Source organism: Lepidochelys olivacea, assembly GCF_965140295.1.
Source record: "Lepidochelys olivacea isolate rLepOli2 genome assembly, chromosome: 9".
NCBI classification, from domain to species: Eukaryota; Metazoa; Chordata; order Testudines; family Cheloniidae; genus Lepidochelys; species Lepidochelys olivacea.
The window spans coordinates 102,678,321-102,701,194 of NC_140419.1; the positions used below are offsets into that span (position 1 = coordinate 102,678,321).

Below are 22,874 nucleotides of genomic sequence, written 5' to 3' on the forward strand. Positions count from 1 at the left end.
AAGAAACAAAAACCAGTCTCCTTACAAAGAAAAAAGGAAACTCTATCACTAAACTAATTTAACTAAGTACCTATCTATTTACATAAATTTGCATAAGAAAGAGGCCATGCAGTGTGCAAAGAGGAAATCACTGCAAACTCTGAGGGAAGTTGGGGTGACCCACCCTTTATGCACTCAGTTGGAAGCACAAGGATATTCACATCACTTTCAAATCCCTCCTTAAAATTCTCCTTTCTCATGAAGCCTATAAAAAAATTTGACAATGGTTAGGCTATTGGTGTGCTGAGACCACAGCCCATCAAGCTGACCAATGCTGTTTTATTGTTTCCTGGTATTCCCCCAGTTTGTCTGTTTCCATCTGTTGTCTCTTGTCTTACTCTTAGATTGTAAATTATTTGTTTCAGAGTAACAGCTGTGTTAGTCTGTATTCGCAAAAAGAAAAGGAGTACTTGTGGCACCTTAGAGACTAACAAATTTATTTGAGCATAAGCTTTCGTGACAGTCTCTCTTTTTGTTTTGTTTGTACACCACCTAGCACAATAGTAAATACTAATAATGAGTCACTTCAACAGACACTGCTGGCCAAATCATCCTTCTGGTGTGCAATGGGCACATGCATACCAACACTGGAATATATATACGGACAAGCACTTGAAGAACAACCACAGTGAGAGGCATCTTTAATTACCTGTCAATGACAGGCCCATGCTTACAATGAGAATGAGCAATACTGTTGTAAACATATAGTATGAGTTCCACCCCAGAGACAAAAAAAGAAAAGGAGTACTTGTGGCACCTTAGAGACTAACCAATTTATTTGAGCATGAGCTTTCGTGAGCTACAGCTCACTTCATCGGATGCATACTGTGGAAAGTGTAGAAGATCTTTTTATATACACACAAAGCATGAAAAAATACCTCCTCCCACCCCACTCTCCTGCTGGTAATAGCTTATCTAAAGTGATCACTCTCCTTACAAGAGGGAGAGTGTAATGGAATACTAAACTGTATTATACTGTTCAGCCACTAGGTGGTGCTGTAACATGCCTTATTTAACCTAACCCCAGCAACACCTGGAAGAACATTAAAGGATCTTACAGTGAACGTATCTGGTCTCTCTCTCTCTCTCTCTCTCTCTCTGAGCAGCAAGCTCTGTGGCCAGTCTATGTCTGGTACACAAGCCTGACCTGCTAATAGCAGCCCTAAAACTTACCATGTACCAGAAATATGTGACATAGTTTCAGAAGTAAACTAGTGCCAGAGAACAGTAACAGAAGGAAAACAGCAACTAAGGTTGCAGATAACAGGAATGATGCCACAAAAGATGCAGGATCTCATCAACTTGCTGCTCTTTAATGTCCCAGAGAACTTCAGCTTTGACAAACCTTCACAATGGACAGACTGGAAGCAGTATTTTGCAAGATTTTGAATTGCTATAGAATTCCGTAAAGAAACTGAAGATATACAGGTATGCTCTTCAATTTATGATATGGGGAAACAGGCAGAGCATTTCTTTAAATCCATTGACTTTACTGAAGACAGTCATAAAGATAACTATGAAAAGGCTCTGGGTACGTTTGATGCAAACTTTATGTCTCCGAGAAATGTGGATTATGAAAGAGTATTCAAACAGCAAAGCAGTCTGAGCTGGTGACACAGCAAAAACTAAGAGCAACTTGCCAGACTTGAAAAAAACAAAAAACTCTCTTTGGACTTGTCTATGCTTAAAACGCTACAGTGGCACAGCTGCGCCGTTGTAGCACTTCAGTGTAGACACTACCTATGGGAGGGATTCTCCAATCAGCATATGTAATCCACCTCCCCAAGAGGCAGTAGCTAGATCGACAGAATTCTTCCATTGACCTAGCACTGTCTACACCTGGGATTAGGTCAGTATAGCTATGTTTCTCAGGGGTGCAGTTTTTCACACCTCTGGGAGACGTGGCTGTACCGATGTAAATTCCTAGCATAGCACAGGCCTTAGATGCTCTTAAGAGATGCAGCATGAGTGCTACAAGTCATTACCATAAAGACCCCTGAGGCAAGGAGAGATAACTCCGAGGCTAAGAGGGACAAATTGCAGTGAAACACCAAAGCATTACAGCCTAAATGCAAAAGATGTGGAAAAATTCATATCCCAAGAGATGATGCATGTTCAGCAAAAGGCGCAAAGTGTAATAATGCACAAAATATGGACATTTTGCAGTTGTTTGCTGTACCAAAGCAATCAGGGAGTTGACCGATATTACAATCAAGAGCCATTGTTTCTCGGATCTGTCACATGTGATGACACAGAGTCTCCCTGGAAAGTGAAACTGAATATTCATGGAAAGACTATTGACTTTAAAACTGGTTTCAGAGTAACAGCCGTGTTAGTCTGTATTCATAAAAAGAAAAGGAGGACTTGTGGCACCTTAGAGACTAACCATGCTCAAATAAATTGGTTAGTCTCTAAGGTGCCACAAGTACTCCTTTTCTTTTTGACTTTAAAACTGACTCACAGGCAGACATCCGAGTCTTCTCAGAAGGGACTGACAACTTACAATAACCTTCAACCCCTCCCAGAGCTAAAGTCATCAGCCACAGTCCTGATTAGCCCTAGAGGTACAGGAACTCCTCACTTAACGTTGTTTTGTTGTTATGTTGTTGATCAGTAAGAGAACATGTTTGTTTAAAGCTGTGCAACACTCCCTTATAACGTTGTTTGGCAGCCACCTGCTTTGTCCACTGCTTGCAGAAAGAGCAGCCCGTTGGAGCTGGTTGGGGCTTGGAACCAGGGTGGACCGGCAGCCCCCCTATCAGGTCCCCATATGGCAGCCGCCTAGCAGGCTATCAATTGCTGGGCAGTTCAAGTGTCCCTCCCCCAGCTGCCATGTGCTGCTCCTGCCCTCTGCCTTGGAGCTGCTCCCAGGAGCCTCCTGCTTGCTGTGCAGGTGGGTGGGGGGGAAGAGGAGTGCTGATGTCAGGGTGTCCCCCTCCCCCTGCTCCCCGCTCCTGTATCCCATCTCCACTGAGCGGGGACGGACGGACACAACAGGGTTCAGGACGGAAGGAGCTTGCTGGCAGCAGCTGCTGTCAACTTGCTGATCTACTTAAAAAGGTAGTGTACTTAGAGTGCGGGCCACATACTTAAAGGGGCAATGCGCATCTCTCTCTCACACACACAGGATGTGTGTCTCTGTCTCTCCCTCTCTCTCTCTAACACACACACACACACAGTGTGTGTGTCTGTCTCTGTCTCTCTCACACACACACACACACAGAGAGACAGTGTGTGTGTCTCTGTCTCACACACACATGCACACACACCCCAGCACTTTGGAAAGTGGAGGGAGTGGTGCGCTCCAGTGAGATAGCATGGGTTCATCATCACGTTCAGTTTTCACAGGGAATGTCTGCAGCCACTGTCATGCTGTGTCTCTTCCCTCCATTTGTGCTGCCTTGTAGAGTGTGAGGCTACACTGACAACAATGTGTTAACCCTTGAGGGCTCAGCCGAGTGCTAGTTCATCATTTAGCAGTAAGACATTCCCTGGGAAATGTCCCACCCTCATAGAATCATAGAATCATAGAATATCAGGGTTGGAAGGGACCCCAGAAGGTCATCTAGTCCAACCCCCTGCTCAAAGCAGGACCAATTCCCAGTTAAATCATCCCAGCCAGGGCTTTGTCAAGCCTGACCTTAAAAACCTCTAAGGAAGGAGATTCTACCACCTCCCTAGGTAACGCATTCCAGTGTTTCACCACCCTCTTAGTGAAAAAGTTTTTCCTAATATCCAATCTAAACCTCCCCCACTGCAACTTGAGACCATTACTCCTCGTTCTGTCATCTGCTACCATTGAGAACAGTCTAGAGCCATCCTCTTTGGAACCCCCTTTCAGGTAGTTGAAAGCAGCTATCAAATCCCCCCTCATTCTTCTCTTCTGCAGGCTAAACAATCCCAGCTCCCTCAGCCTCTCCTCATAACTCATGTGTTCCAGTCCCCTAATCATTTTTGTTGCCCTTCGCTGGTCTCTCTCCAATTTATCCACATCCTTCTTGAAGCGTGGGGCCCAAAACTGGACACAGTACTCCAGATGAGGCCTCACCAATGTCGAATAGAGGGGAACGATCACGTCCCTCGATCTGCTCGCTATGCCCCTACTTATACATCCCAAAATGCCATTGGCCTTCTTGGCAACAAGGGCACACTGCTGACTCATATCCAGCTTCTCGTCCACTGTCACCCCTAGGTCCTTTTCTGCAGAACTGCTGCCTAGCCATTCGGTCCCTAGTCTGTAGCTGTGCATTGGGTTCTTCCGTCCTAAGTGCAGGACCCTGCACTTATCCTTATTGAACCTCATCAGATTCCTTTTGGCCCAATCTTCCAATTGGTCTAGGTCCTTCTGTATCCTATCCCTCCCCTCCAGCGTATCTACCACTCCTCCCAGTTTAGTATCATCCGCAAATTTGCTGAGAGTGCAATCCACACCATCCTCCAGATCATTTATGAAGATATTGAATAAAACCGGCCCCAGGACCAACCCTTGGGGCACTCCACTTGATACCGGCTGCCAACTAGACATGGAGCCATTGATCACTACCCGTTGAGCCCGACAATTTAGCCAGCTTTCTACCCACCTTATAGTGCATTCATCCAGCCCATACTTCCTTAACTTGCTGACAAGAATACTATGGGAGACCGTGTCAAAAGCTTTGCTAAAGTCAAGAAACAATACATCCACTGCTTTCCCTTCATCCACAGAACCAGTAATCTCATCATAAAAGGCAATTAGATTAGTCAGGCATGACCTTCCCTTGGTGAATCCATCCATCCATCCTCTGACTCCACCACATCAACCAAGCTTCACAATCATCATTGCTGTGTACAGTATTAAATTGTTTAAAACTTATACTGTGTATATGTGTGTGTATATATATTGTGACAAAGCTCCAAGCCTGTATTGGTGGGTCCCGTGCTTCCAGGCGGAATCGGTGGCCTCAGAAGCTCACTTGGGCCCTCAATATGACCTCCCTTTCTTTGTATAGTGGCAAAGGTCACAGCTTATTGAGCTACTTTCATCACAGGCCAGTATGGGAGGTGGGAAGGTGGAATACCCACAGTCTCTGTTATGTTACTCCTTAGAGCTCAGTAGGTGTAGTTTGGGCTCCTGCCGGGACCAAAGTCTGTTTCCCCTCTCTGTAAAGCATGGGGGGAAGGAGGGAACCCGGTCCTGCCCTCTACTCCAGGTTTCAGCCCAGAGACCCTAATGGTAGCAGCTGTTGGCGGTTTCCCCTTCACCACTGACGCTGCTTTGATTCCCTGGGCCACTTCCCTGTGATCCCCTTTTCCTAGCTTCACCCTTACCTCAGGATTCAGCAATGCTTCCTCTCCTACAGCTCCTTTCACCTGGGCTTTCCCCCGAGGGAACTGGAAAGGCAAACTTTTAAGCAGTATGAGTGAGACCTTGATTGGTTCCAGCTGTCCCCATTAACCTAATGACCTTAACTGGTTAATTGGCATCAGGTGTCTTGATTAGCCTGGATTAGCCTTTGTTTGGCTCTCCAGGGAACAGGGACCTGCTCATTCTGAAGCTGATATACCTGCCTTCTACTACTCTCTTATATCCTTCTGGTCTGAGTCTGTCACAATATATATACAATATATAAAATACAGTCTTTCATCTGGTGAAAAAAATTTCCCTGGAACCTAGCCCCCCCATTTATGTTAATTCTTATAGAGAAATTGGATTCACTTAACATCGTTTCACTTAAAGTAGCATTTTTCAGGAACATAACTACAACATTAAGTGAGGAGTTACTGTACTCTGAACTGCATGGGTCATTTAACCACGGAAATAACTTACAAAGACAAAAGCTTTGCATTCAGAGTGCATTTGATGAAAGGATTAAAGACCAACAACTTTCTCAGCTCCAGCATGGCAGCCATGATGGGCCTAATGAGAAAGTTGGAAGAACTCAACGGAGGATTTGATTATACTGGACTTTTGAAAGGAGATCCAGTACAATTGAACTTAAAAGACAATGCTGAACCATACCACGTACAAACACCTCTACCAGACAGACCTTGGAAAAGACTAGCTTAAAAATTACCCAAATTCAGAGGACATCATTACATTGTAGTGTACTATTTTTCCAGGTACATAGAATAAATGAACGTGAAAGAACTTACATTTCACAGTATTATCAAGAAGTTGAAGTGCACTTTTGCTTACTTTGGTATTTCAGAATAACTAATGATGGACAACAGAGCACAATTCACTGCAGCAGAATTTAAGTCATTCCAAACAAAATATGATTTTGATCACATTACTAGCAGCCCACATCACCAAAAGCGAATGGAGAAGCTGAGAGAGTTGTAAAGACAGCCAAGAAAATCCGACAGTAGGAAGAGCCACTCCTTGCTCTTCTCAATTACAGAGGAACGCCAATAGCAGTTACTAGATATACTCCTACACAACTCCTGATAGGAACACAATTCAGAACTACTATTTCAACTTTGGAAAATAATCATATCTCCAAAGTGACTAGCCACAAAGAGAGTAGCCAAATCAGATAAAAAGGCAAAAAGAACTTATGATCACTTTTTCAATACACAACAGTCAGTTAGAGAACTGCCGGGTCTAGAACATGTTGAGTGTTTTCAGGGCCATCCCTGGGGGGGTAGGCCCCAGGGCAGAAGTGACGCAGCCATCACTTCTGGGACCGAACCATCACGTCCAGGACTGACCACGCCGGCCCGTGGGGCCCCCCAAAGCATGGGGACCAGAGCAGTCACCCGATTCGCCGTACCCAAAGGATGGTTCTGACCGTGTTCATTTCAAATTGGATGGAGAAAAAGGATGGACAACTCCAGCTGTTGTCAAGAAAAGATAATTCAGCATCCAGATCATTGTGATCAAGACTACGAGTAGAGAGATCAACAGAAACCATCGACATCTACAGTTTGTTCCTCAGAAAGCAAAACCAACAGAGCTGACAGATGAAGAACAAGAAGATGACTTGAGGATTCTAAACCAACCACAGCCAGTCTTTGCCCCTAATGGACAGCCAGATGACTAAGCTGTTATGCTTTCAAATATTGTAATTAGAAACTAGCATAATTCATAGACATGTAACAGACCGATCCATACTGAACTTCAAAGACACCGTGATAGTGTAAATTTTGTAAATGGTAGGAATGTAGAATTTAAAGGGAGATATGTAATGGAATGCTAACCTGTATTATACTGTTCAGCCACTAGGTGGCACTTTATTTATACTTTAACATACTTTATTTATAAAAAAACAACCTTCCACACAAACTTCCTCATAGCTGGACTTTACAAAAACTAGACAAGCCATTTACAACAAAGACTTTGCTTCTCTACAAAAGAAAAAGGACCCTAAACTATCTAAACTACTACATGCCCCAAGGGGCCACAACAGTGGTTCTCTTAACCCACCTAGCAATATTGTTAATCTATCCAACTATACTCTTAGCCCAGCAGAAGAATCTGTCCTCTCTCAGGGCCTCTCCTTCTGCCCCTCCACCCCCATGAACATGATACAGTTCTGTGGTGACCTAGAATCCTATTTTCGACGTCTCCGACTCAAGGAATTTTTCCAACACACCTCTGAACAGCATACTAACCCACAGAAACCTTCCTACCAAAACTACAAAAAGAGGGATTCTGGGTGGACTCCTCCTGAAGGTCGAAACAACAGACTGGACTTCTACATAGAGTTCTTCCGCCGACATGCACAGACTGAAATTGTGGAAAAGCAGCATCACTTGCCCCATAACCTCAGCCGTGCAGAACACAATGCCATCCACAGCCTCAGAAACAACTCTGACATCATAATAAAAAAGGCTGACAAAGGAGGTGCTGTTGTCATCATGAATAGGTTGGAATATGAACAAGAGGCTGCTCAGCAGCTCTCCAAAACCACTTTCTACAAGCCATTACCCTCTGATCCCACTGAGGGTTACCAAAAGAAACTACACCATTTGCTCAAGAAACTCCCTGAAAAAGCACAAAAACAAATCCGCACAGACACACCCCTGGAAACCCGACCAGGGTTATTATATCTGCTACCCAAGATCCATAAAGCTGGAAATCCTGGACGCCCCATCATCTCAGGCATTGGCACCCTGACACCAGGATTGTCTGGCTATGTAGACTCCCTCCTCAGGCCCTATGCTACCAGCACTCCCAGCTACCTTCGAGACACCACTGACTTCCTGAGGAAACTACAATCCATCAGTGATCTTCCTGAAAACACCATCCTAGCCACTATGGATGTAGAAGCCCTCTACACCAACATTCCACACAAAGATGGACTACAAGCCGTCAGGAACAGTATCCCCGATAATGTCACAGCAAACCTGGTGGCTGAACTTTGTGACTTTGTCCTCACCCATAACTATTTCACATTGGGGACAATGTATACCTTCAAATCAGCAGCACTGCTATGGGTACCCGCATGGCCCCACAGGATGCCAACATTTTTATGGCTGACTTAGAACAACGCTTCCTCAGCTCTCGTCCCCTAAAGCCCCTACTCTACTTGCGCTACATTGATGACGTCTTCATCATCTGGACCCATGGAAAAGAAGCCCTTGAGGAATTCCACCATGATTTCAACAATTTCCATCCCACCATCAACCTCAGTCTGGACCAGTCCACACAAGAGATCCACTTCCTGGACACTACGGTGTTAATAAGCGACGGTCACATAAACACCACCCTATACCCTATACTGACCGTTGTGCCTACCTACATGCCTCCAGCTTTCATCCAGACCATACCACATGATCCATTGTCTACAGCCAAGCTCTATCATACAACCGCATTTGCTCGAACCCCTCAGACAGAGACAAACACCTACAAGATCTCTATCAAGCATTCTTACAACTACAATACCCACCTGCTGAAGTGAAGAAACAGATTGACAGAGCCAGAAGAGTACCCAGAAGTTACCTACTACAGAACAGGCCGAACAAAGAAAATAACAGAACGCCACTAGCCGTCACCTTCAGCCCCCAACTAAAACCTCTCCAATGTATCATCAAGGATCTACAGCCTATCCTGAAGGATGACCCATCACTCTCACAGATCTTGGGAGACAGGCCAGTCCTTGCTTACAGATAGTCCCCCAACCTGAAGCAAATACTCACCGGCAACCACACAACAGAAACACTAACCCAGGAACGTATCCTTGCAACAAAACCCGTTGCCAACTGTGTCCACATATGTATTCAGGGGACACCATCATAGGGCCTAATCACATCAGCCACACTATCAGAGGCTCGTTCACCTGCACATCTACCAATGTGATATATGCCATCATGTGCCAGCAATGCCCCTTTGCCATGTACATTGGCCACACTGGACAGTCTTTACGTAAAAGAATAAATGGACACAAATCAGATGTCAAGAATTATAACATTTAAAAACCAGTCGGAGAACACTTCAATCTCTTTGGTCACTTGATTACAGACCTAAAAGTGGCAATTCTTCAACAAAAAAAACTTCAAAACAGACTCCAACGAGAGACTGCTGAATTGGAATTAATTTTCAAACTGGATACAATTAACTTAGGCTTGAATAAAGACTGGGAGTGGATGTGTCATTACACAAAGTAAAACTATTTCCCCATGTTTATTCCCCCACCCCCGCCCCCGCCCCCCCCACCCCCACACTGTTCCTCAGATGTTCTTGTCGACTGCTGGAAATGGCCCACCTTGATTATCACTACAAAAGGCTTTTTCTTCCCTGCTCTCCTGCTGGTAATAGCTCGCCTTACCTGATCACTCTCCTTACAGTGTGTATGGTAACACCCATTGTTTCATGTTCTCTGTGTATATAAATCTCCCCACTGTATTTTCCACTGAATGCATCCGATAAAGTGAGCTGTAGCTCACGAAAGCTTATGCTCAAATAAATTTGTTTGTCGCTAAGGTGCCACAAGTCCTCCTTTTCTTTTTGTGGATACAGACTAAGATGGCTGTTACTCTGAAACCATACTTTATTTAACAAAAAGAAAAGGAGTACTTGTGGCACCTTAGAGACTAACAAATTTATTTGAGCATAAGCTTTCGTGAGCTACAGCTCACTTCATTGGATGCATTCAGTGAATACCTGGCATAACATTAAAGGATCTTATAGTGAACACATCAGTCTGCACCTCTCTGAGAAGGAAGCTCCAGCAGTCCAAATCTGGTACAGCAGCATGACCTGCTAGTAATAAATATGTAATTTACCATATACAATACATGACAAAGAGTAAGAAAAAGATATAAAGGAAGGAGGAGGAGAGTAGGGGTTAAGGAGAGAGAAGAGGTAAATCAATTGCTTAAGTCAATTAAGCCCTGTCATCAGCAATCGACAACAGAAGTTGGACACTGACCTGTAATGATGTCTTCAATTTTTTGCTTGGCTAGAGGCTCCTTCATCCTCTGTAACAGAAACTCGATGTGGAGTAAAATGATTTTTCCGAGGTCAGGTGACGACGCAAACCGCCCAGAGATGGACTTCAGAAAATCAAAACCAACGAATTCCCTATTCACAGAGATGGATTTTTAAGGGAGTTGTGCAGAAGGAGCTGTTGACTTCCCATTCTGGGGCCCAATATATACATCCCATAAAATATGTTTTTCACTTAGATTGCTTTTCACAGAAAAGAATCTAGATGGTTTAACCCAGTGATTCTCCAGCTTTTTCATTCTGAGGACCAGGTCATAGCAGAAAGATGCTCCACCGCTTCTATGAGCCACCCTCAATTCCTGACTCTCAAAGGCTCTGTGGATCCCTTGTGGTCAACAAAGCAGACTGGGAACTAGTGCCCTAACCAGTAATTGCTCATTTGGCTCCAGGACACCCCTGTAACATGTCAGTCCATAAACATCTACATTTAAGAAACATTCAAAGTCTGGTTAACCCTGCCAAAAGGAAATAAATCCAGCATTAAGGCTAAAATTCTAACCTCGATAGCCTATGTGATTCCAAGATATGTATCCTGCATAAACACAGAGGGAGAAACAGAGGACAGCAGTGTGGAAATGGGAATTCCCTGCTCACAGACATATTGCTTATAACCTAACCTTTTTATGGGTTTGTTTCCAGAACTGCAGGCCCCAAGAATAGTATTTCAAGAGCTTAAGTCCTTGATTAAGACAGTCTAGAAATGTATTATCACATAGGGGACAAGAGTTTGGCACTATGCTCAATCCTTTGCTGGCAAGTCATAGAAGCACTATGGGATAACATGTTCAAACCCTGCAGAAGGGAGCCCTTTGCAACACCCTCAAGAGAACTATATCTGTGGTCACAGTGTCTATGGAGTAAATGGGAGAATCCTGGAGGAGATTCCCTCAAAATAGCTTTTGTTGGTCCATCATAGCTTTCCTGCTGGCTGCCAGAAATCTCCCTTTGCTCCTTTGCTCCTTTTCTCACATTCTCTTATCTAATTGTTGAAAGATAGGCCAAATAAATGCCAACACAACTTCATAACTGGGGCCCAAGAAAGTATAATCTCCTTCCTCAGAGCCTCAAGCACATCACATCGGTGTCTGAACTCACATGCCAGAGAAACAATTGGCACAAGTTGCTCTGAACAAACGTCTCACACTTCAGTGCACCGTAGTACTGCCAAGCTACCTGAACTCGGATGACCTGACAACAGAATTTGTAATGGAAATTTAAAACAGTCCTTGAACTACAGCATCTCTCCAGATAAAAGGGTATAGCTAAAAATATAGCACCCCTGATTCAACATTCACCCTGAGCTGTGCTTGGACAGAGTGGAGGAAGCAGCTCCACAAGTCAGGGCTGCCAAGCCAAGGCACAAATTAAGGCTGCACAGGGACAACTAGGGTGACCAGATATCCCGATTTTATAGGGACAGCCCCAATATTCGGGGTTTTTTCATATATAGGCACCTATTACCCCCCACACCCTGTCCCGATTTTTCACACTTGCTATCTAGTCACCCTAGGGACCTACTTATGCTAATGTAGGATAAGGTGTAGCAACTCTCTCTTCCATCCCAACTCACACTGTATCATGCCCCTGACACACTATTTCTACAACTTAGCTCTCCTGTTGTTGGGTATCACTTTGTAAGAATACTGGGAAGCCCAGGCAATGTATGTTCTCCCTCAAGTAGTGGATGCTGAAGTTCTGTACCTCTCATGTTCCAGAAGCAGCTTAGCAGTGTTCAAACAGAAATCTAGTGACACTTCATGATGCAGAAGTTCAGCAGCAGCTAGAGAGAAGAAACAGTGGGGATTACTGAGTCACTGAGGAAATGTATCTGCTCACTGTAAAGATGTGGGCTGTCCCTATGCTCCCCCTTGCAGCCTGGTATGGTGTTGTGGGTATGCTCCACTTTAATTTCCCCCAATTGGGACAGCATTAGGTTTGTTTTAACAGCCTGGAGCAAGGAGAAGCCAGCATACATGAACAAAAAAGCATGTCTCCTTTTCATAAGGTTTCAGGTCAACAATTACAATAAACCGTTCATAAGGTCCTCATCTAATGACCGCAGATCAGAGCTCCCATACTTAAGTCCACAAAACAAAGTATTTGAGTCTATCTTAACCAGTCTCCTAGAGTCTTAGATTAAAAAAACACCAGCCGCTGCAGCCTGCCTAGCTTCTACTCTCCTCTTCTCTGCTTAACTTCCTGTTCCTGTTTAAATAGCCCAGTCTTAGTGCAAGGCAGGACCTCCTTGATTACACTCCAGGCTGCCTCAGCCTGTCCCATAAAGTATATACCTTCACACTCACTGTCAAGTCTTTTGTCTTCTTAGGAAAAAAATCATAGTTCTAAAACTAGGCAACAGTTAAACATGTTCTTCTTTTTTTCATTTTCTTTTCATGTTTTCAAAATGAATTTGAGGCTAGTGAAAGGTGCCAAGTTGACAGCTCTGGAGACTCAAGTCATCTGTCTCTCATAAGAACACAAACAGAAAGGACAACAACAATACAAGCTTCCTCCTCAAGCTGTCCCTTCACAATAAGCCTCCCACCTGGCCTGGAGGGACCATTTCAATGACTGTGGGGAGTTCAGTCTCCGTGGACTCTCAGTTAAGACTGCAACAAAAGAGCAAGTTAGCATGATGGTGGGTTTTGGACACCTGTCCCTAGAAACTGGACTGAAATTCCTCAACAGCCATCTGAAGGTGAGTTTCAATCTGACAGAATTCAAACCAGTTACCTAGAGACCAAAATTTATTTCTGGAAGTGCCCACTGTGTACTTGGTGCTTTCCAGAGAAGACAGCACGGTGCCTGCCCTGAACAGCTCACCATCTATGAACAGAAAGTTCTTCCTGAGCCACCAAGTTCTCTGAATTCAAATCCCTCCTGAAGACACTCTTCTGCTGTGATACCAACAGAGAAACCAGTTGACTTATACTGTGTTGACAAGTCTGAAGAGCAAGTAAGAATAGTTTATATATCCTATATGAAACAAACAAACCTGTGTTAACACAAGAAGTTATTCACCCTGTGTGGTAACAATGGTTCTTCAATATATGTGTCCCTATGGGTGTTCCACTGCAGGTGTGTCTGCATCCCTGAGCTGCTGATTGGAGAACATCAATAGCAGTGTCTGTTGAGCCCACACACGCACTGTCTCTCCTTGTGCTGTGCCATGAGGCTAGCCAGTGCACGCGAGCTAACCATCCTCAGTTCCTTCTCTACTGCAGAGTCATAGTGAGAACTCCAAAGTAGATGGGAGGAGGGAAGGTAGTGGAGAACATCTTGAAGAACCATCGTTACTGAACACGGTGAGTAACTTCTTCGAGTTGTGTCCCTACGGGTGTTCCCGTGGAGGGCTGAGACTTCGGAGTCGGATTGGTCACAGAAGAAAGAACAGTGGAGCCAAATATGGCATCAGAGGCAGAGTCCTCAGTGATCGCATAACGTTCTGTGAAGGTACAGACCAAAGCCCAAGTCGCCACTCTCCAGATCTCCAAGATGGAAACATGCTTTAAGAAGGAACAGATGAAGAGACTGATCTTGTGGAGTGTGTATGGATCGAGTCCAGAGGGGTCATGTAATGAATCTGCACTCTGTAACACAATTTGAGACCCACTTAGAAAGTTATTGGGCTGATATCGCTGACCTGTCTGCCATAGAGAGAAACAATCTAGGGGATTACCTGAAGGCTTTTGTTCTATCGAGGTAGAATGCAAGGGCTCTCCTAATGTCCACGGTATGTAGTATGGCCTCCCTATTTTCCCAGTGAGGCTTGGAGCAGAAGGTGGGAAGGTGAATAGACTGGTTCATGTGGAAACAGGAGGTCACTTTAGGGAGCAACTTCAGATGTGGCCTAAGCGTGACCTCCTCCAGGAAGAATACCATGTACAGAGGATGTGTCATTAAAGCTGCTATCTCCCCTATTCTTCTAGCCAAGGTAATTGCGACTAGAAAGACCATTTTCATGGACAGATGAGTTAGCGAACAGGTGGCCATGGGTTCAAATGGGGGCCTAGTCAGCCCTTTTATACTAGATTTAGATCCCAAGAGGGGAAGGGAAGTCTAGGCTGAGGGAAGATGTTTGTTATTCCTTTCAGGAACCTTTTTATGGTTAGTTGCAAAATTACCGAGTACCCCTCTATGGAATGGTGAAATACTGTAATCAGCGAGGTGGACTTTGAGAGAGTTCAGGGATAGTCCTGATTTTTTAAGGGTCAGGGCATATTTCAGAATATGTGGAAGAGTTGCCAACTCTAGACAGAGTTGCTGGGACATGCACCAAATCTGGAACCTGGACCACTTCTGCAGGTAAGTGCATTGTGTGGAGAACTTTCTACTGTGTAGTAGGAGCTCTTGTGCTTCCTTTGAGCATGAGCTTTCTAGGAGTTGGAACCACATAGAAGCCATGCTTTGAGTCAGAGGATCCCCAAGTTGGGATGCATGGTGTGTCCCTTGTCCTGTATGAGGAGGTGTAGGATGGTCAGAAGGGAGATCGGCGGGCACATCACAAGCTGCATTTGGTAAGGGTACCAGGTCTGTCTCATCCAGGTAGGGGTGATCAGAATCACGTGAGGCCCATCCTCTTTATCTTGAGCAGGACCTTCAGCAGAAGAGGAAACAGAGGGAAGGTGTAAAGAAGGTCTTTGTCCCATGGAAGGAGGAGAGCATTGCCTAGAGATCGTTGTCCAATCACCACCCTGGAACAGTATCAGGGACACTTCTTGTTCTGGTAAGTGGCGAACAGATCCGTGGACAGTGTTCCCCGCCGTGTGAACAAGCCCTGAAGTATTGATGGGTGCATCTCCCACTCGTGGTCATGCAGGAATGTGCAACTGACTTTGTATGCTATCATGCCTGGGAGGTAAGCCGTGGCCCAGGTGAAACTGTGAGAGATGCCCCAATTCCATAGTTTCATCGCCTCTGCGAATAGAGAGGGTGATCGGGCTCCTCCTTGGAGGTTGATGTAATACATGCAGGCTATGTTGTCCGTCAGGACCTTTATATGTGAGCCTGCTATCAGCAGGAGGAAATTGGTGCAGGCATTCCTGACGGTTCTAAGTTCGAGGAGATTGATATGAAGGGAGATCTCTGCCAGCGACCATCTGCCTTGTGCTGTGAGACTGTTTAAATGTGCGCCTTATCCTAGGAGGGATGCGTCCATGGTAAGGAGTGACAAAGGTGGCCCCTGTAGGGAGAGGATCCCTTTGCATACATTGGTTGGGTCTTTTCACCAGTCCAGGGAGTTTTTGACCCTGGTGGGTAGTGACAGAGTTTGGCCAGACTGTGCCTGTTCAGTCTGTAAACCAAGCTGAACCACAGCTGTAGGCATCACATGTGAAGTCTGGCATGAGGAATAACCGCCATGCTGGCAGCGCATATGCCCCAGAAGCTGGAGGAAGATTCTGGCTGGCACTTGAGGGCTGTATTGAGTCGTGTCTATAAGAGATACCAGGGAGTGAAATCTGTCCTGAGGTAGGAAGGCTTTGGCTTGTAGTGCATCTAGGTCGGCCCCTCTAAATTCCAGGCATTCCACTGGCATAAGGGTTGACTTCTGCGAGTTGATCTGTACTCCCAGTTCCATGAACAAGGTTATTGTCTCTTCAGTGGCTCGACGAGCCTTCTGAAGCAACCAGACACTGAGGAGACAATCCTCTAGGTAAGGGTAGATCATCATCCCTTGAGATCTTAAATGGGTGACCACTACGGAGAACTTTGGAAAATACTCTCGGGGGCAATGAAAGTCGGAAGGGAAGGACTCTGTATTGGTAATGGTTGTTTCCCAGAGTGAACCTGAGGGAACGTCTGTGAGCCAGTAGTACTGAGATGTAAAAATAGGCATCTTGTGAGTTGAGGGCCGAAAACCAGGCTCCCTGTTCCAGTGACAGAATGATCGTTAATGGTGTGACCATCTTGAATATCTGAGTTTTGACAAACTTATTGAGAGTTCTTAGGTCCAGGATGGGTCTCAATACCCAAAAGTAAGGGAGGCTGAAGAAGTACAGAATGGAGAACCCCTAGCCTCGTAGATGTTGAGGTACTGGTTCTATGGCTCCTAACTGCAGGAGGCAGTCTATCTCCTGCCATGGTAGACTCCCGTGGGAAGGGTCCCTGAAGCGGGACAGGGAAGAGTGTTGTGGAGGTGATAGGAGGTGAAATGGATGGAATATCCAGATCTGACAATCTTTAGGACTCATCTGTCCAATGTTATGCACTCCCAGGCTCTGTGGAATGCTGCCAAACAGTGGCCAAATAGGTGTGTGGTCACAGGTGATAGTGAGGGCAACATTCCCTCTAATTTTTGACAGGCCACGTGCGTAAAAAATTTCTTCTGTGCAAATTTTTGTGCATGTGGTGTTTCACTGTGTGCACGGGGTTTAGGATCTGTGTGCGCACGTGCACAGCTTAGAGGGAACAGTGGTGAGGAGTGGTCTCATGGCACCCCAACCTCCCCGTCAAAAGTGGAGTTTAAGGGCAGGCAGTTAGATCAAGGACTGGGAGCCTGAGGGCTTCCACTTCGAGAATCTCCTCTTCTTCCTCTAAGGCTCAGAATGCTGCTGCACTGGGAACACTGCTGAATACTGTCTGTGTTGGTATTGTGAGCTGAATCGTCTCTTTTGCCCCAGTGTATAAATTCCCAGTGATCTGAGAGTGGCCCTGGAACCCTTCAGGGAGTGGAAGGAGGCATCGGTCTTCTTGGCAAAGAGTTTCATCCCTTCAAAGGGGAGGTCTTCCACCATTGTCTGCACCTCCTTCAGGAAACCCAAGAGGTGAAGCCATGACACGCACCTCATCACCACCGGAGTGGAGACAGTCCTGGCAGCCATGTCGGCAGCGTTGAGAGTCGACTGTTGAGTTGTTTTTGCCACCAGTTGGCCTTCCTGGATGATAGCCTTGAAGGAATCCTAGGAGCTCTCTGGCACTTTTATCAATAAAGTCCTGTAATTTGTGTAATCATTATTTGCCAGAAGTGCCTGGTAGTTTGCAATTCGGAACCGAAAGGTGGCTGAGGAGTACATTTTACTACCAAAGAGATCAAGATGTGACCAACCTCTGTCATAGGGTATCATTCTAAAGTGGTGCTGACAACCACGAGAATTCACAGCATCTAAGGGTGGGTGGGCAAATAGGAACTCTGATTCCTTTGTGAGGACACAGTATTTTTTGTCCACTTGCTTGCAAGTCAGGACCATCGAGGCCTGGAGTTCCCACAGAGCCTTAGCAGGGTCTAGGATGGCCTCATAATTGGGAGGATGACTTTGGAGGTGGATGAGACGTGGAGGATATCAATAAGTTGGTGGTGCGTATCCTTAACCTCCTCCAATGGTATATGAAGGAGGAGGTTACTCTCTTTGCCAGCTCCTGGAATAGGTGAAAATCATCTGCTATGGGGGGTTGTGATGGCATGACCGCCTTATCTAGTGAAGAGGAGGATATGGCATTGGGTGCGATCTCCTCCTCAGCATCCATCTCCAGCTCCACAACCTCTAAGGATACTGAGGCTCACGATTCTATAGCTGAGGGAGCCTGTCTGTGAGGTTCTCTGATGACACGTGGTGTCCTGGAGGAAGGCTGGTGATGAGCTGTCCAGTGGTCCCTGTAGGGCCACTGTGGTGGCATAGGGCGTGGTGGAGGTGACCATGGGTGACCATACCAGGATGTCAGCAGTGCCATCTGGTGGTACATTCCTGGACTCTGTTGGTATTGGGTCCCATATGGAGCCTCGGAGGAGTACTCAGAAGTCCATCTGATTCACTGTCAGATCCTTTGCTTGACCATGGTGGTGCGTACCAGGATTGTAGGGAAATACCTCTTGAGTGACCATGGCTCAGTGCCATCATCTCAGTACCGAGGGGCGGCGAGTTCTGAACTTCCAATATAACCAGGTCCCCGGTCTGCTGGAGTTCTGTTGGCACCAAGCATCCCAGAATCGGTGGCAGTGCCAGAGGGGATGGAGACCTTGCCCATGCCGATCTGTCTGGTGCCAGCTGGGTCAGTGCCACCGGTGGTACCAATGACGGTTCACATTCTGGGAGCAGTTTAGGGCATTTTCCCTTATCCTTCCATACCAGAGATTCGGTGCCCATGACCAAAGTTTACGTGGGCCTATCAGCGGCTCTGGGTGCCAATGGTCGCCATGAGGTATGGGTGCCTGATGACCTCAGTGCCTGCAGTGCCAAGGATACTGAGCAAGATGGTGATCAGTTTCAGTTATCCCATGGCTCGCTGAGGAGACTTCTCACTCTCTTTTTTAGCTTTTGAGAGGAGTTCCCAGACCACTTTCTCGACCCACTATGCTTTGAAGTCGAAGGCTGGGAGGAAGACTCACGCCTGACTTGGGGCTGTGGTCGGAGATCCTCCTCCATGAAGATGATCTTCTGGTGAAGCTCTTGGTCTTTGCGGGATTTCAGTCGAAGTTGTTGGCAGAGGGAACACTTTTGCTGAATGTGGCCCCCGCCAAGGCAGCGAATGTATTGAGAGTGCTTGTCCGTGACTGGGATTGCCTTGCTCGAGTATTCGCAAAAAGAAAAGGAGGACTTGTGGCACCTTAGAGACTAACCAACCTTCTTGAGCACAAGCTTTCGTGAGCCACGCTCACCTCATCGGACACCTCACAAAAGCTTAGCTCAAGTAGGTTGGTTAGTCTCTAAGGTGCCACAACTACTCCTTTTCTTTTTGCAAATACAGACTAACACGGCTGTTACTCTGAAACCTTGCTCAAGTATAACACTTCTTGAAGCCCCGAGAGCCAAGCATAACCTTGTCCAGCGGGGTCCCCCATTCCCACCAGGGACGCTGGAAAAACAAAGTCCTTTTTCTTTTCTTTTTTCTTCTTTTCTTCTGGCAGGGCCAAAATAAAGATAAGGGAAGGCTAAAGAACTTTTAGAAGCTAAAAATTAACAACTGAAAGAAGAGTTAAGGAACAGATTGATAGAGCCAGAAGAGTTCCCAGAAGTCACCTACTACAGGACAAGCCTAACAAAGAAAATAACAACGCCACTAGCCGTCACCTTCAGCCCCCAACTAAAACCCCTCCAACGCATTATTAAGGATCTACAACCTATCCTAAAGGATGACCCAACACTCTCACAAATCTTGGGAGACAGGCCAGTCCTTGCCTACAGACAGCCCCGCAACCTGAAGCAAATACTCACCAACAACCACATACCACACAACAGAACCACTAACCCAGGAACTTATCCTTGCAACAAAGACCGTTGCCAACTGTGCCCACATATCTATTCAGGGGACACCATCACAGGGCCTAATAACATCAGCCACACTATCAGAGGCTCGTTCACCTGCACATCCACCAATGTGATATATACCATCATGTGCCAGCAATGCCCCTCTGCCATTTACATTGGTCAAACTGGACAGTCTCTACGTAAAAGAATAAATGGACACAAATCAGATGTCAAGAATTATAACATTCATAAACCAGTCGGAGAACACTTCAATCTCTCTGGTCACGCAATCACAGACATGAAGGTCACTATCTTAAAACAAAAAAACTTCAAATCCGGACTCCAGCGAGAAACTGCTGAATTGGAATTCATTTGCAAATTGGATACTATTAATTTAGGCTTAAATAGAGACTGGGAGTGGCTAAGTCATTATGCAAGGTAGCCTATTTCCCCTTGTTTTTTCCTACCACCCCCCCACCCCCTCCAGACGTTCTGGTTAATCTTGGATTTAAACTTGGAGAGTGGTCAGTTTGGATGAGCTATCGCCAGCAGGAGAGTGAGTTTGTGTGTGTGTGTGTGTGTGTCCGGAAAAGAAAAGAGGGGGGGGTGAGAAAGCCTGGATTTGTGCTGGACATGGCCCACCTTGATTACCATGCACATTGTAGGGAGAGTGGTCACTTTGGATGAGCTATTACCAGCAGGAGAGTGAGGTTGTGTGTGTATGTGGGGGGGGAGGGGTGAGAAAAACTGGATTTGTGCTGGAAATGGCCCACCTTGATTATCATGCACATTGTAGGGAGAGTGGTCACTTTGGATGAGCTATTACCAGCAGGATAGTGAGTTTGTGTGTGTGGTTTTTGGAGGGGGGTGAGGGGATGAGAGAACCTGGATTTGTGCAGGAAATGGCCCACCTTGATTATCATGCACATTGTGAAGAGAGTTGTCACTTTGGATGGGCTATTACCAGCAGGAGAGTGAGTTTGGGGGGGGGAGGTGGAGGGTGAGAAAACCTGGATTTGTGCTGGAAATGGCCCAACTTGATGATCACTTTAGATAAGCTATTACCAGCAGGACAGTGGGGTGGGAGGAGGTATTGTTTCATGATCTCTGTGTGTATATAATGTCTGCTGCAGTTTCCACGGTATGCATCCGATAAAGTGAGCTGTAGCTCACGAAAGCTCATGCTCAAATAAATTGGTTAGTCTCTAAGGTGCCACAAGTACTCCTTTTCTTTTTGTGAATACAGACTAACAGGGCTGTTACTCTGAAACGTGCTAATGGACAGTTAATGGCTCCATCTCTAGCTGGGGCGGTAGAGAAAGAACTGAGGACAGTTAGCCCAAGCGCACTGACTAGCCTCCCGGCACAGCATGAGGAGAGGTACCACCTGTGTGAGCCCAACAGACACTGCTACCGAAGTTCACCCAATCAGCAGCACAGGGACACAGCTACAGTGGAGTACTCATAGGGACACTACTCGAAGGAGAACTTTATTTTATCAACACATGGCCAATCGCTATCTTGACCACTCTACTTGTACTCAGCCAGACTCTGTATCCTTACTCATGTGAAGTAGTATCTTACCCCACAAGCAGAGGAGTAACTGTGCTGGCCTTCTGCACAGAATTTAATTTCACCCTGAGTGAATACAGCCCAAAGTCTAAAGCCACCAACATTTTTACACAGCTGTCTTTTCACTACCTTAGTACTAACAAGTCCTCTCCCAGCAAATGAATGTAACTCACTCAGCAGCAAAAGAAACTTTTTCCTTTTACTCAAAGTTACACCAGGCCCTCAATAGCATTTGTATTCCCAAAGATTGCTATAATAATTTTAGACAGATTTCCACACCACATACATCCCAAAACCAGGCTGTGACATTCAGCAAATAAGTCCCCTTCTACAACAGATAAGAGATTAATTTCAACTCTCTCCCACATCATTCATTCTTACTTCTTGGGCCTGGAATACAATGACATTATTCTGAACCACATTACATAAGGAGCTGTGATACCTGTCCTGACGTCTTCATCAGATGCTCCACTTTTCAGAAGGATTTTAATTTTCAAGAAAAACCCAGCTGGATGCATATTCTCCTGCATATTGAAAAACAATGACATTATATGAACAGCCAGATTATTTTTTGAAACTCAGGAAACAATTTCAGCTGAATCCTATCAAGAGTCCAGCACATTCACAAACATGAAAGAATGTCAGGAAATTCTAGCCAGGACAGGCTTTTCCCCCAACAACACAGGGCTTGTCTACACTGGCACTTTACAGCGCTGCAACTTTCTCGCTCAGGGGTGTGAACTCAGCCCCCCCGAGCGCTGCAAGTTTCAGCGCTGTGAAGTGCCAGTGTAGACAGTGCACCAGCGCTGGGAGCTGCACCCCTCCTGGAGGTGGTTTTCTTAGACTTTCTGTAGTCGTTGTGCTGAGACTCCATAAGCCACGTTAAAGCGCTGCACGTTGCCAGTGAAGACGTGCCCATAGTCTCCACAGTATTCTCCAATCTAGTTTTAAATGTCCCAAGCAATGGCTACGTAACTGGCAATCTTTCCTTCTGGGAGGAGATGCAAATTTCTGACACACTCAGTGTCTAAATTTTCATTTTTCTTTCTTAATTTTTATGTTGCCAAGAGGTTCTGAGTAGGTCTCAAGAGTGAAATGCAGTAACCTGATCTTGCTGGATCCATCTATAGACATTTCAGAACAAAGGCTGAGAGTGTTCTGAATGTTTACATTCTGGCAGAATTCATTCCTCCCCTACAAGGGCTTGAATTGACTGGATTAATGTAGAATTAATAACAGGTAGGATTCCAGGCAGTTTAGGAGACTGTGCACTTCAGTGCTTAGAAACTACTGTGGTGGCAGGAAAATAAAAACCTGAATAGACTAATACTTCAAATGCTTATGGGTTTGCATGCCATGACCTCTTTCCCACACTTGATTATCAACAGAAAGTGCACCTGAGAAAAACGTAACTAACCTATTGTGTAATTGTTCTTCAAGACATGTTTCACGTGTCCATTCCACTCTTGGTGTCTGCACGTCCACCACATTGTCACTGGAAACTTTTTCCCTCAGCAGTGCCCATTGGGCAGCTAGGGCTCCCCCACTGGTGCGCACCACTGCATGCACGTATGAAAAGCAGAGTTCTCGCTAGCCTCTTTCTCTTCCTTCTTACCGTAACTCCGATGGAGAAGCATAGGAAGGCATGTCAT

General features: G+C 45.7%; 1 protein-coding gene across 2 annotated transcripts in view; it reads right to left on the reverse strand.

The window, feature by feature from the left end:
• TEX11 (testis expressed 11) overlaps positions 1-22,874 on the reverse strand; it is a 148,016-nt gene that overhangs the window by 77,946 nt on the left and 47,196 nt on the right. Inside the window, exons 11-14 of one of the 2 annotated variants that reach the window (XM_084638556.1) lie at positions 21,665-21,746; positions 12,170-12,248; positions 10,392-10,543; positions 10,124-10,222 (exon numbers count right to left, since the gene is read on the reverse strand). In XM_084638556.1, the coding sequence (XP_084494682.1) occupies positions 10,124-10,222; positions 10,392-10,543; positions 12,170-12,248; positions 21,665-21,746 (412 nt within the window). The remainder of the gene's footprint in view (positions 1-10,123; positions 10,223-10,391; positions 10,544-12,169; positions 12,249-21,664; positions 21,747-22,874) is intronic. The other variant, XM_084638557.1, reaches the window with a different exon arrangement.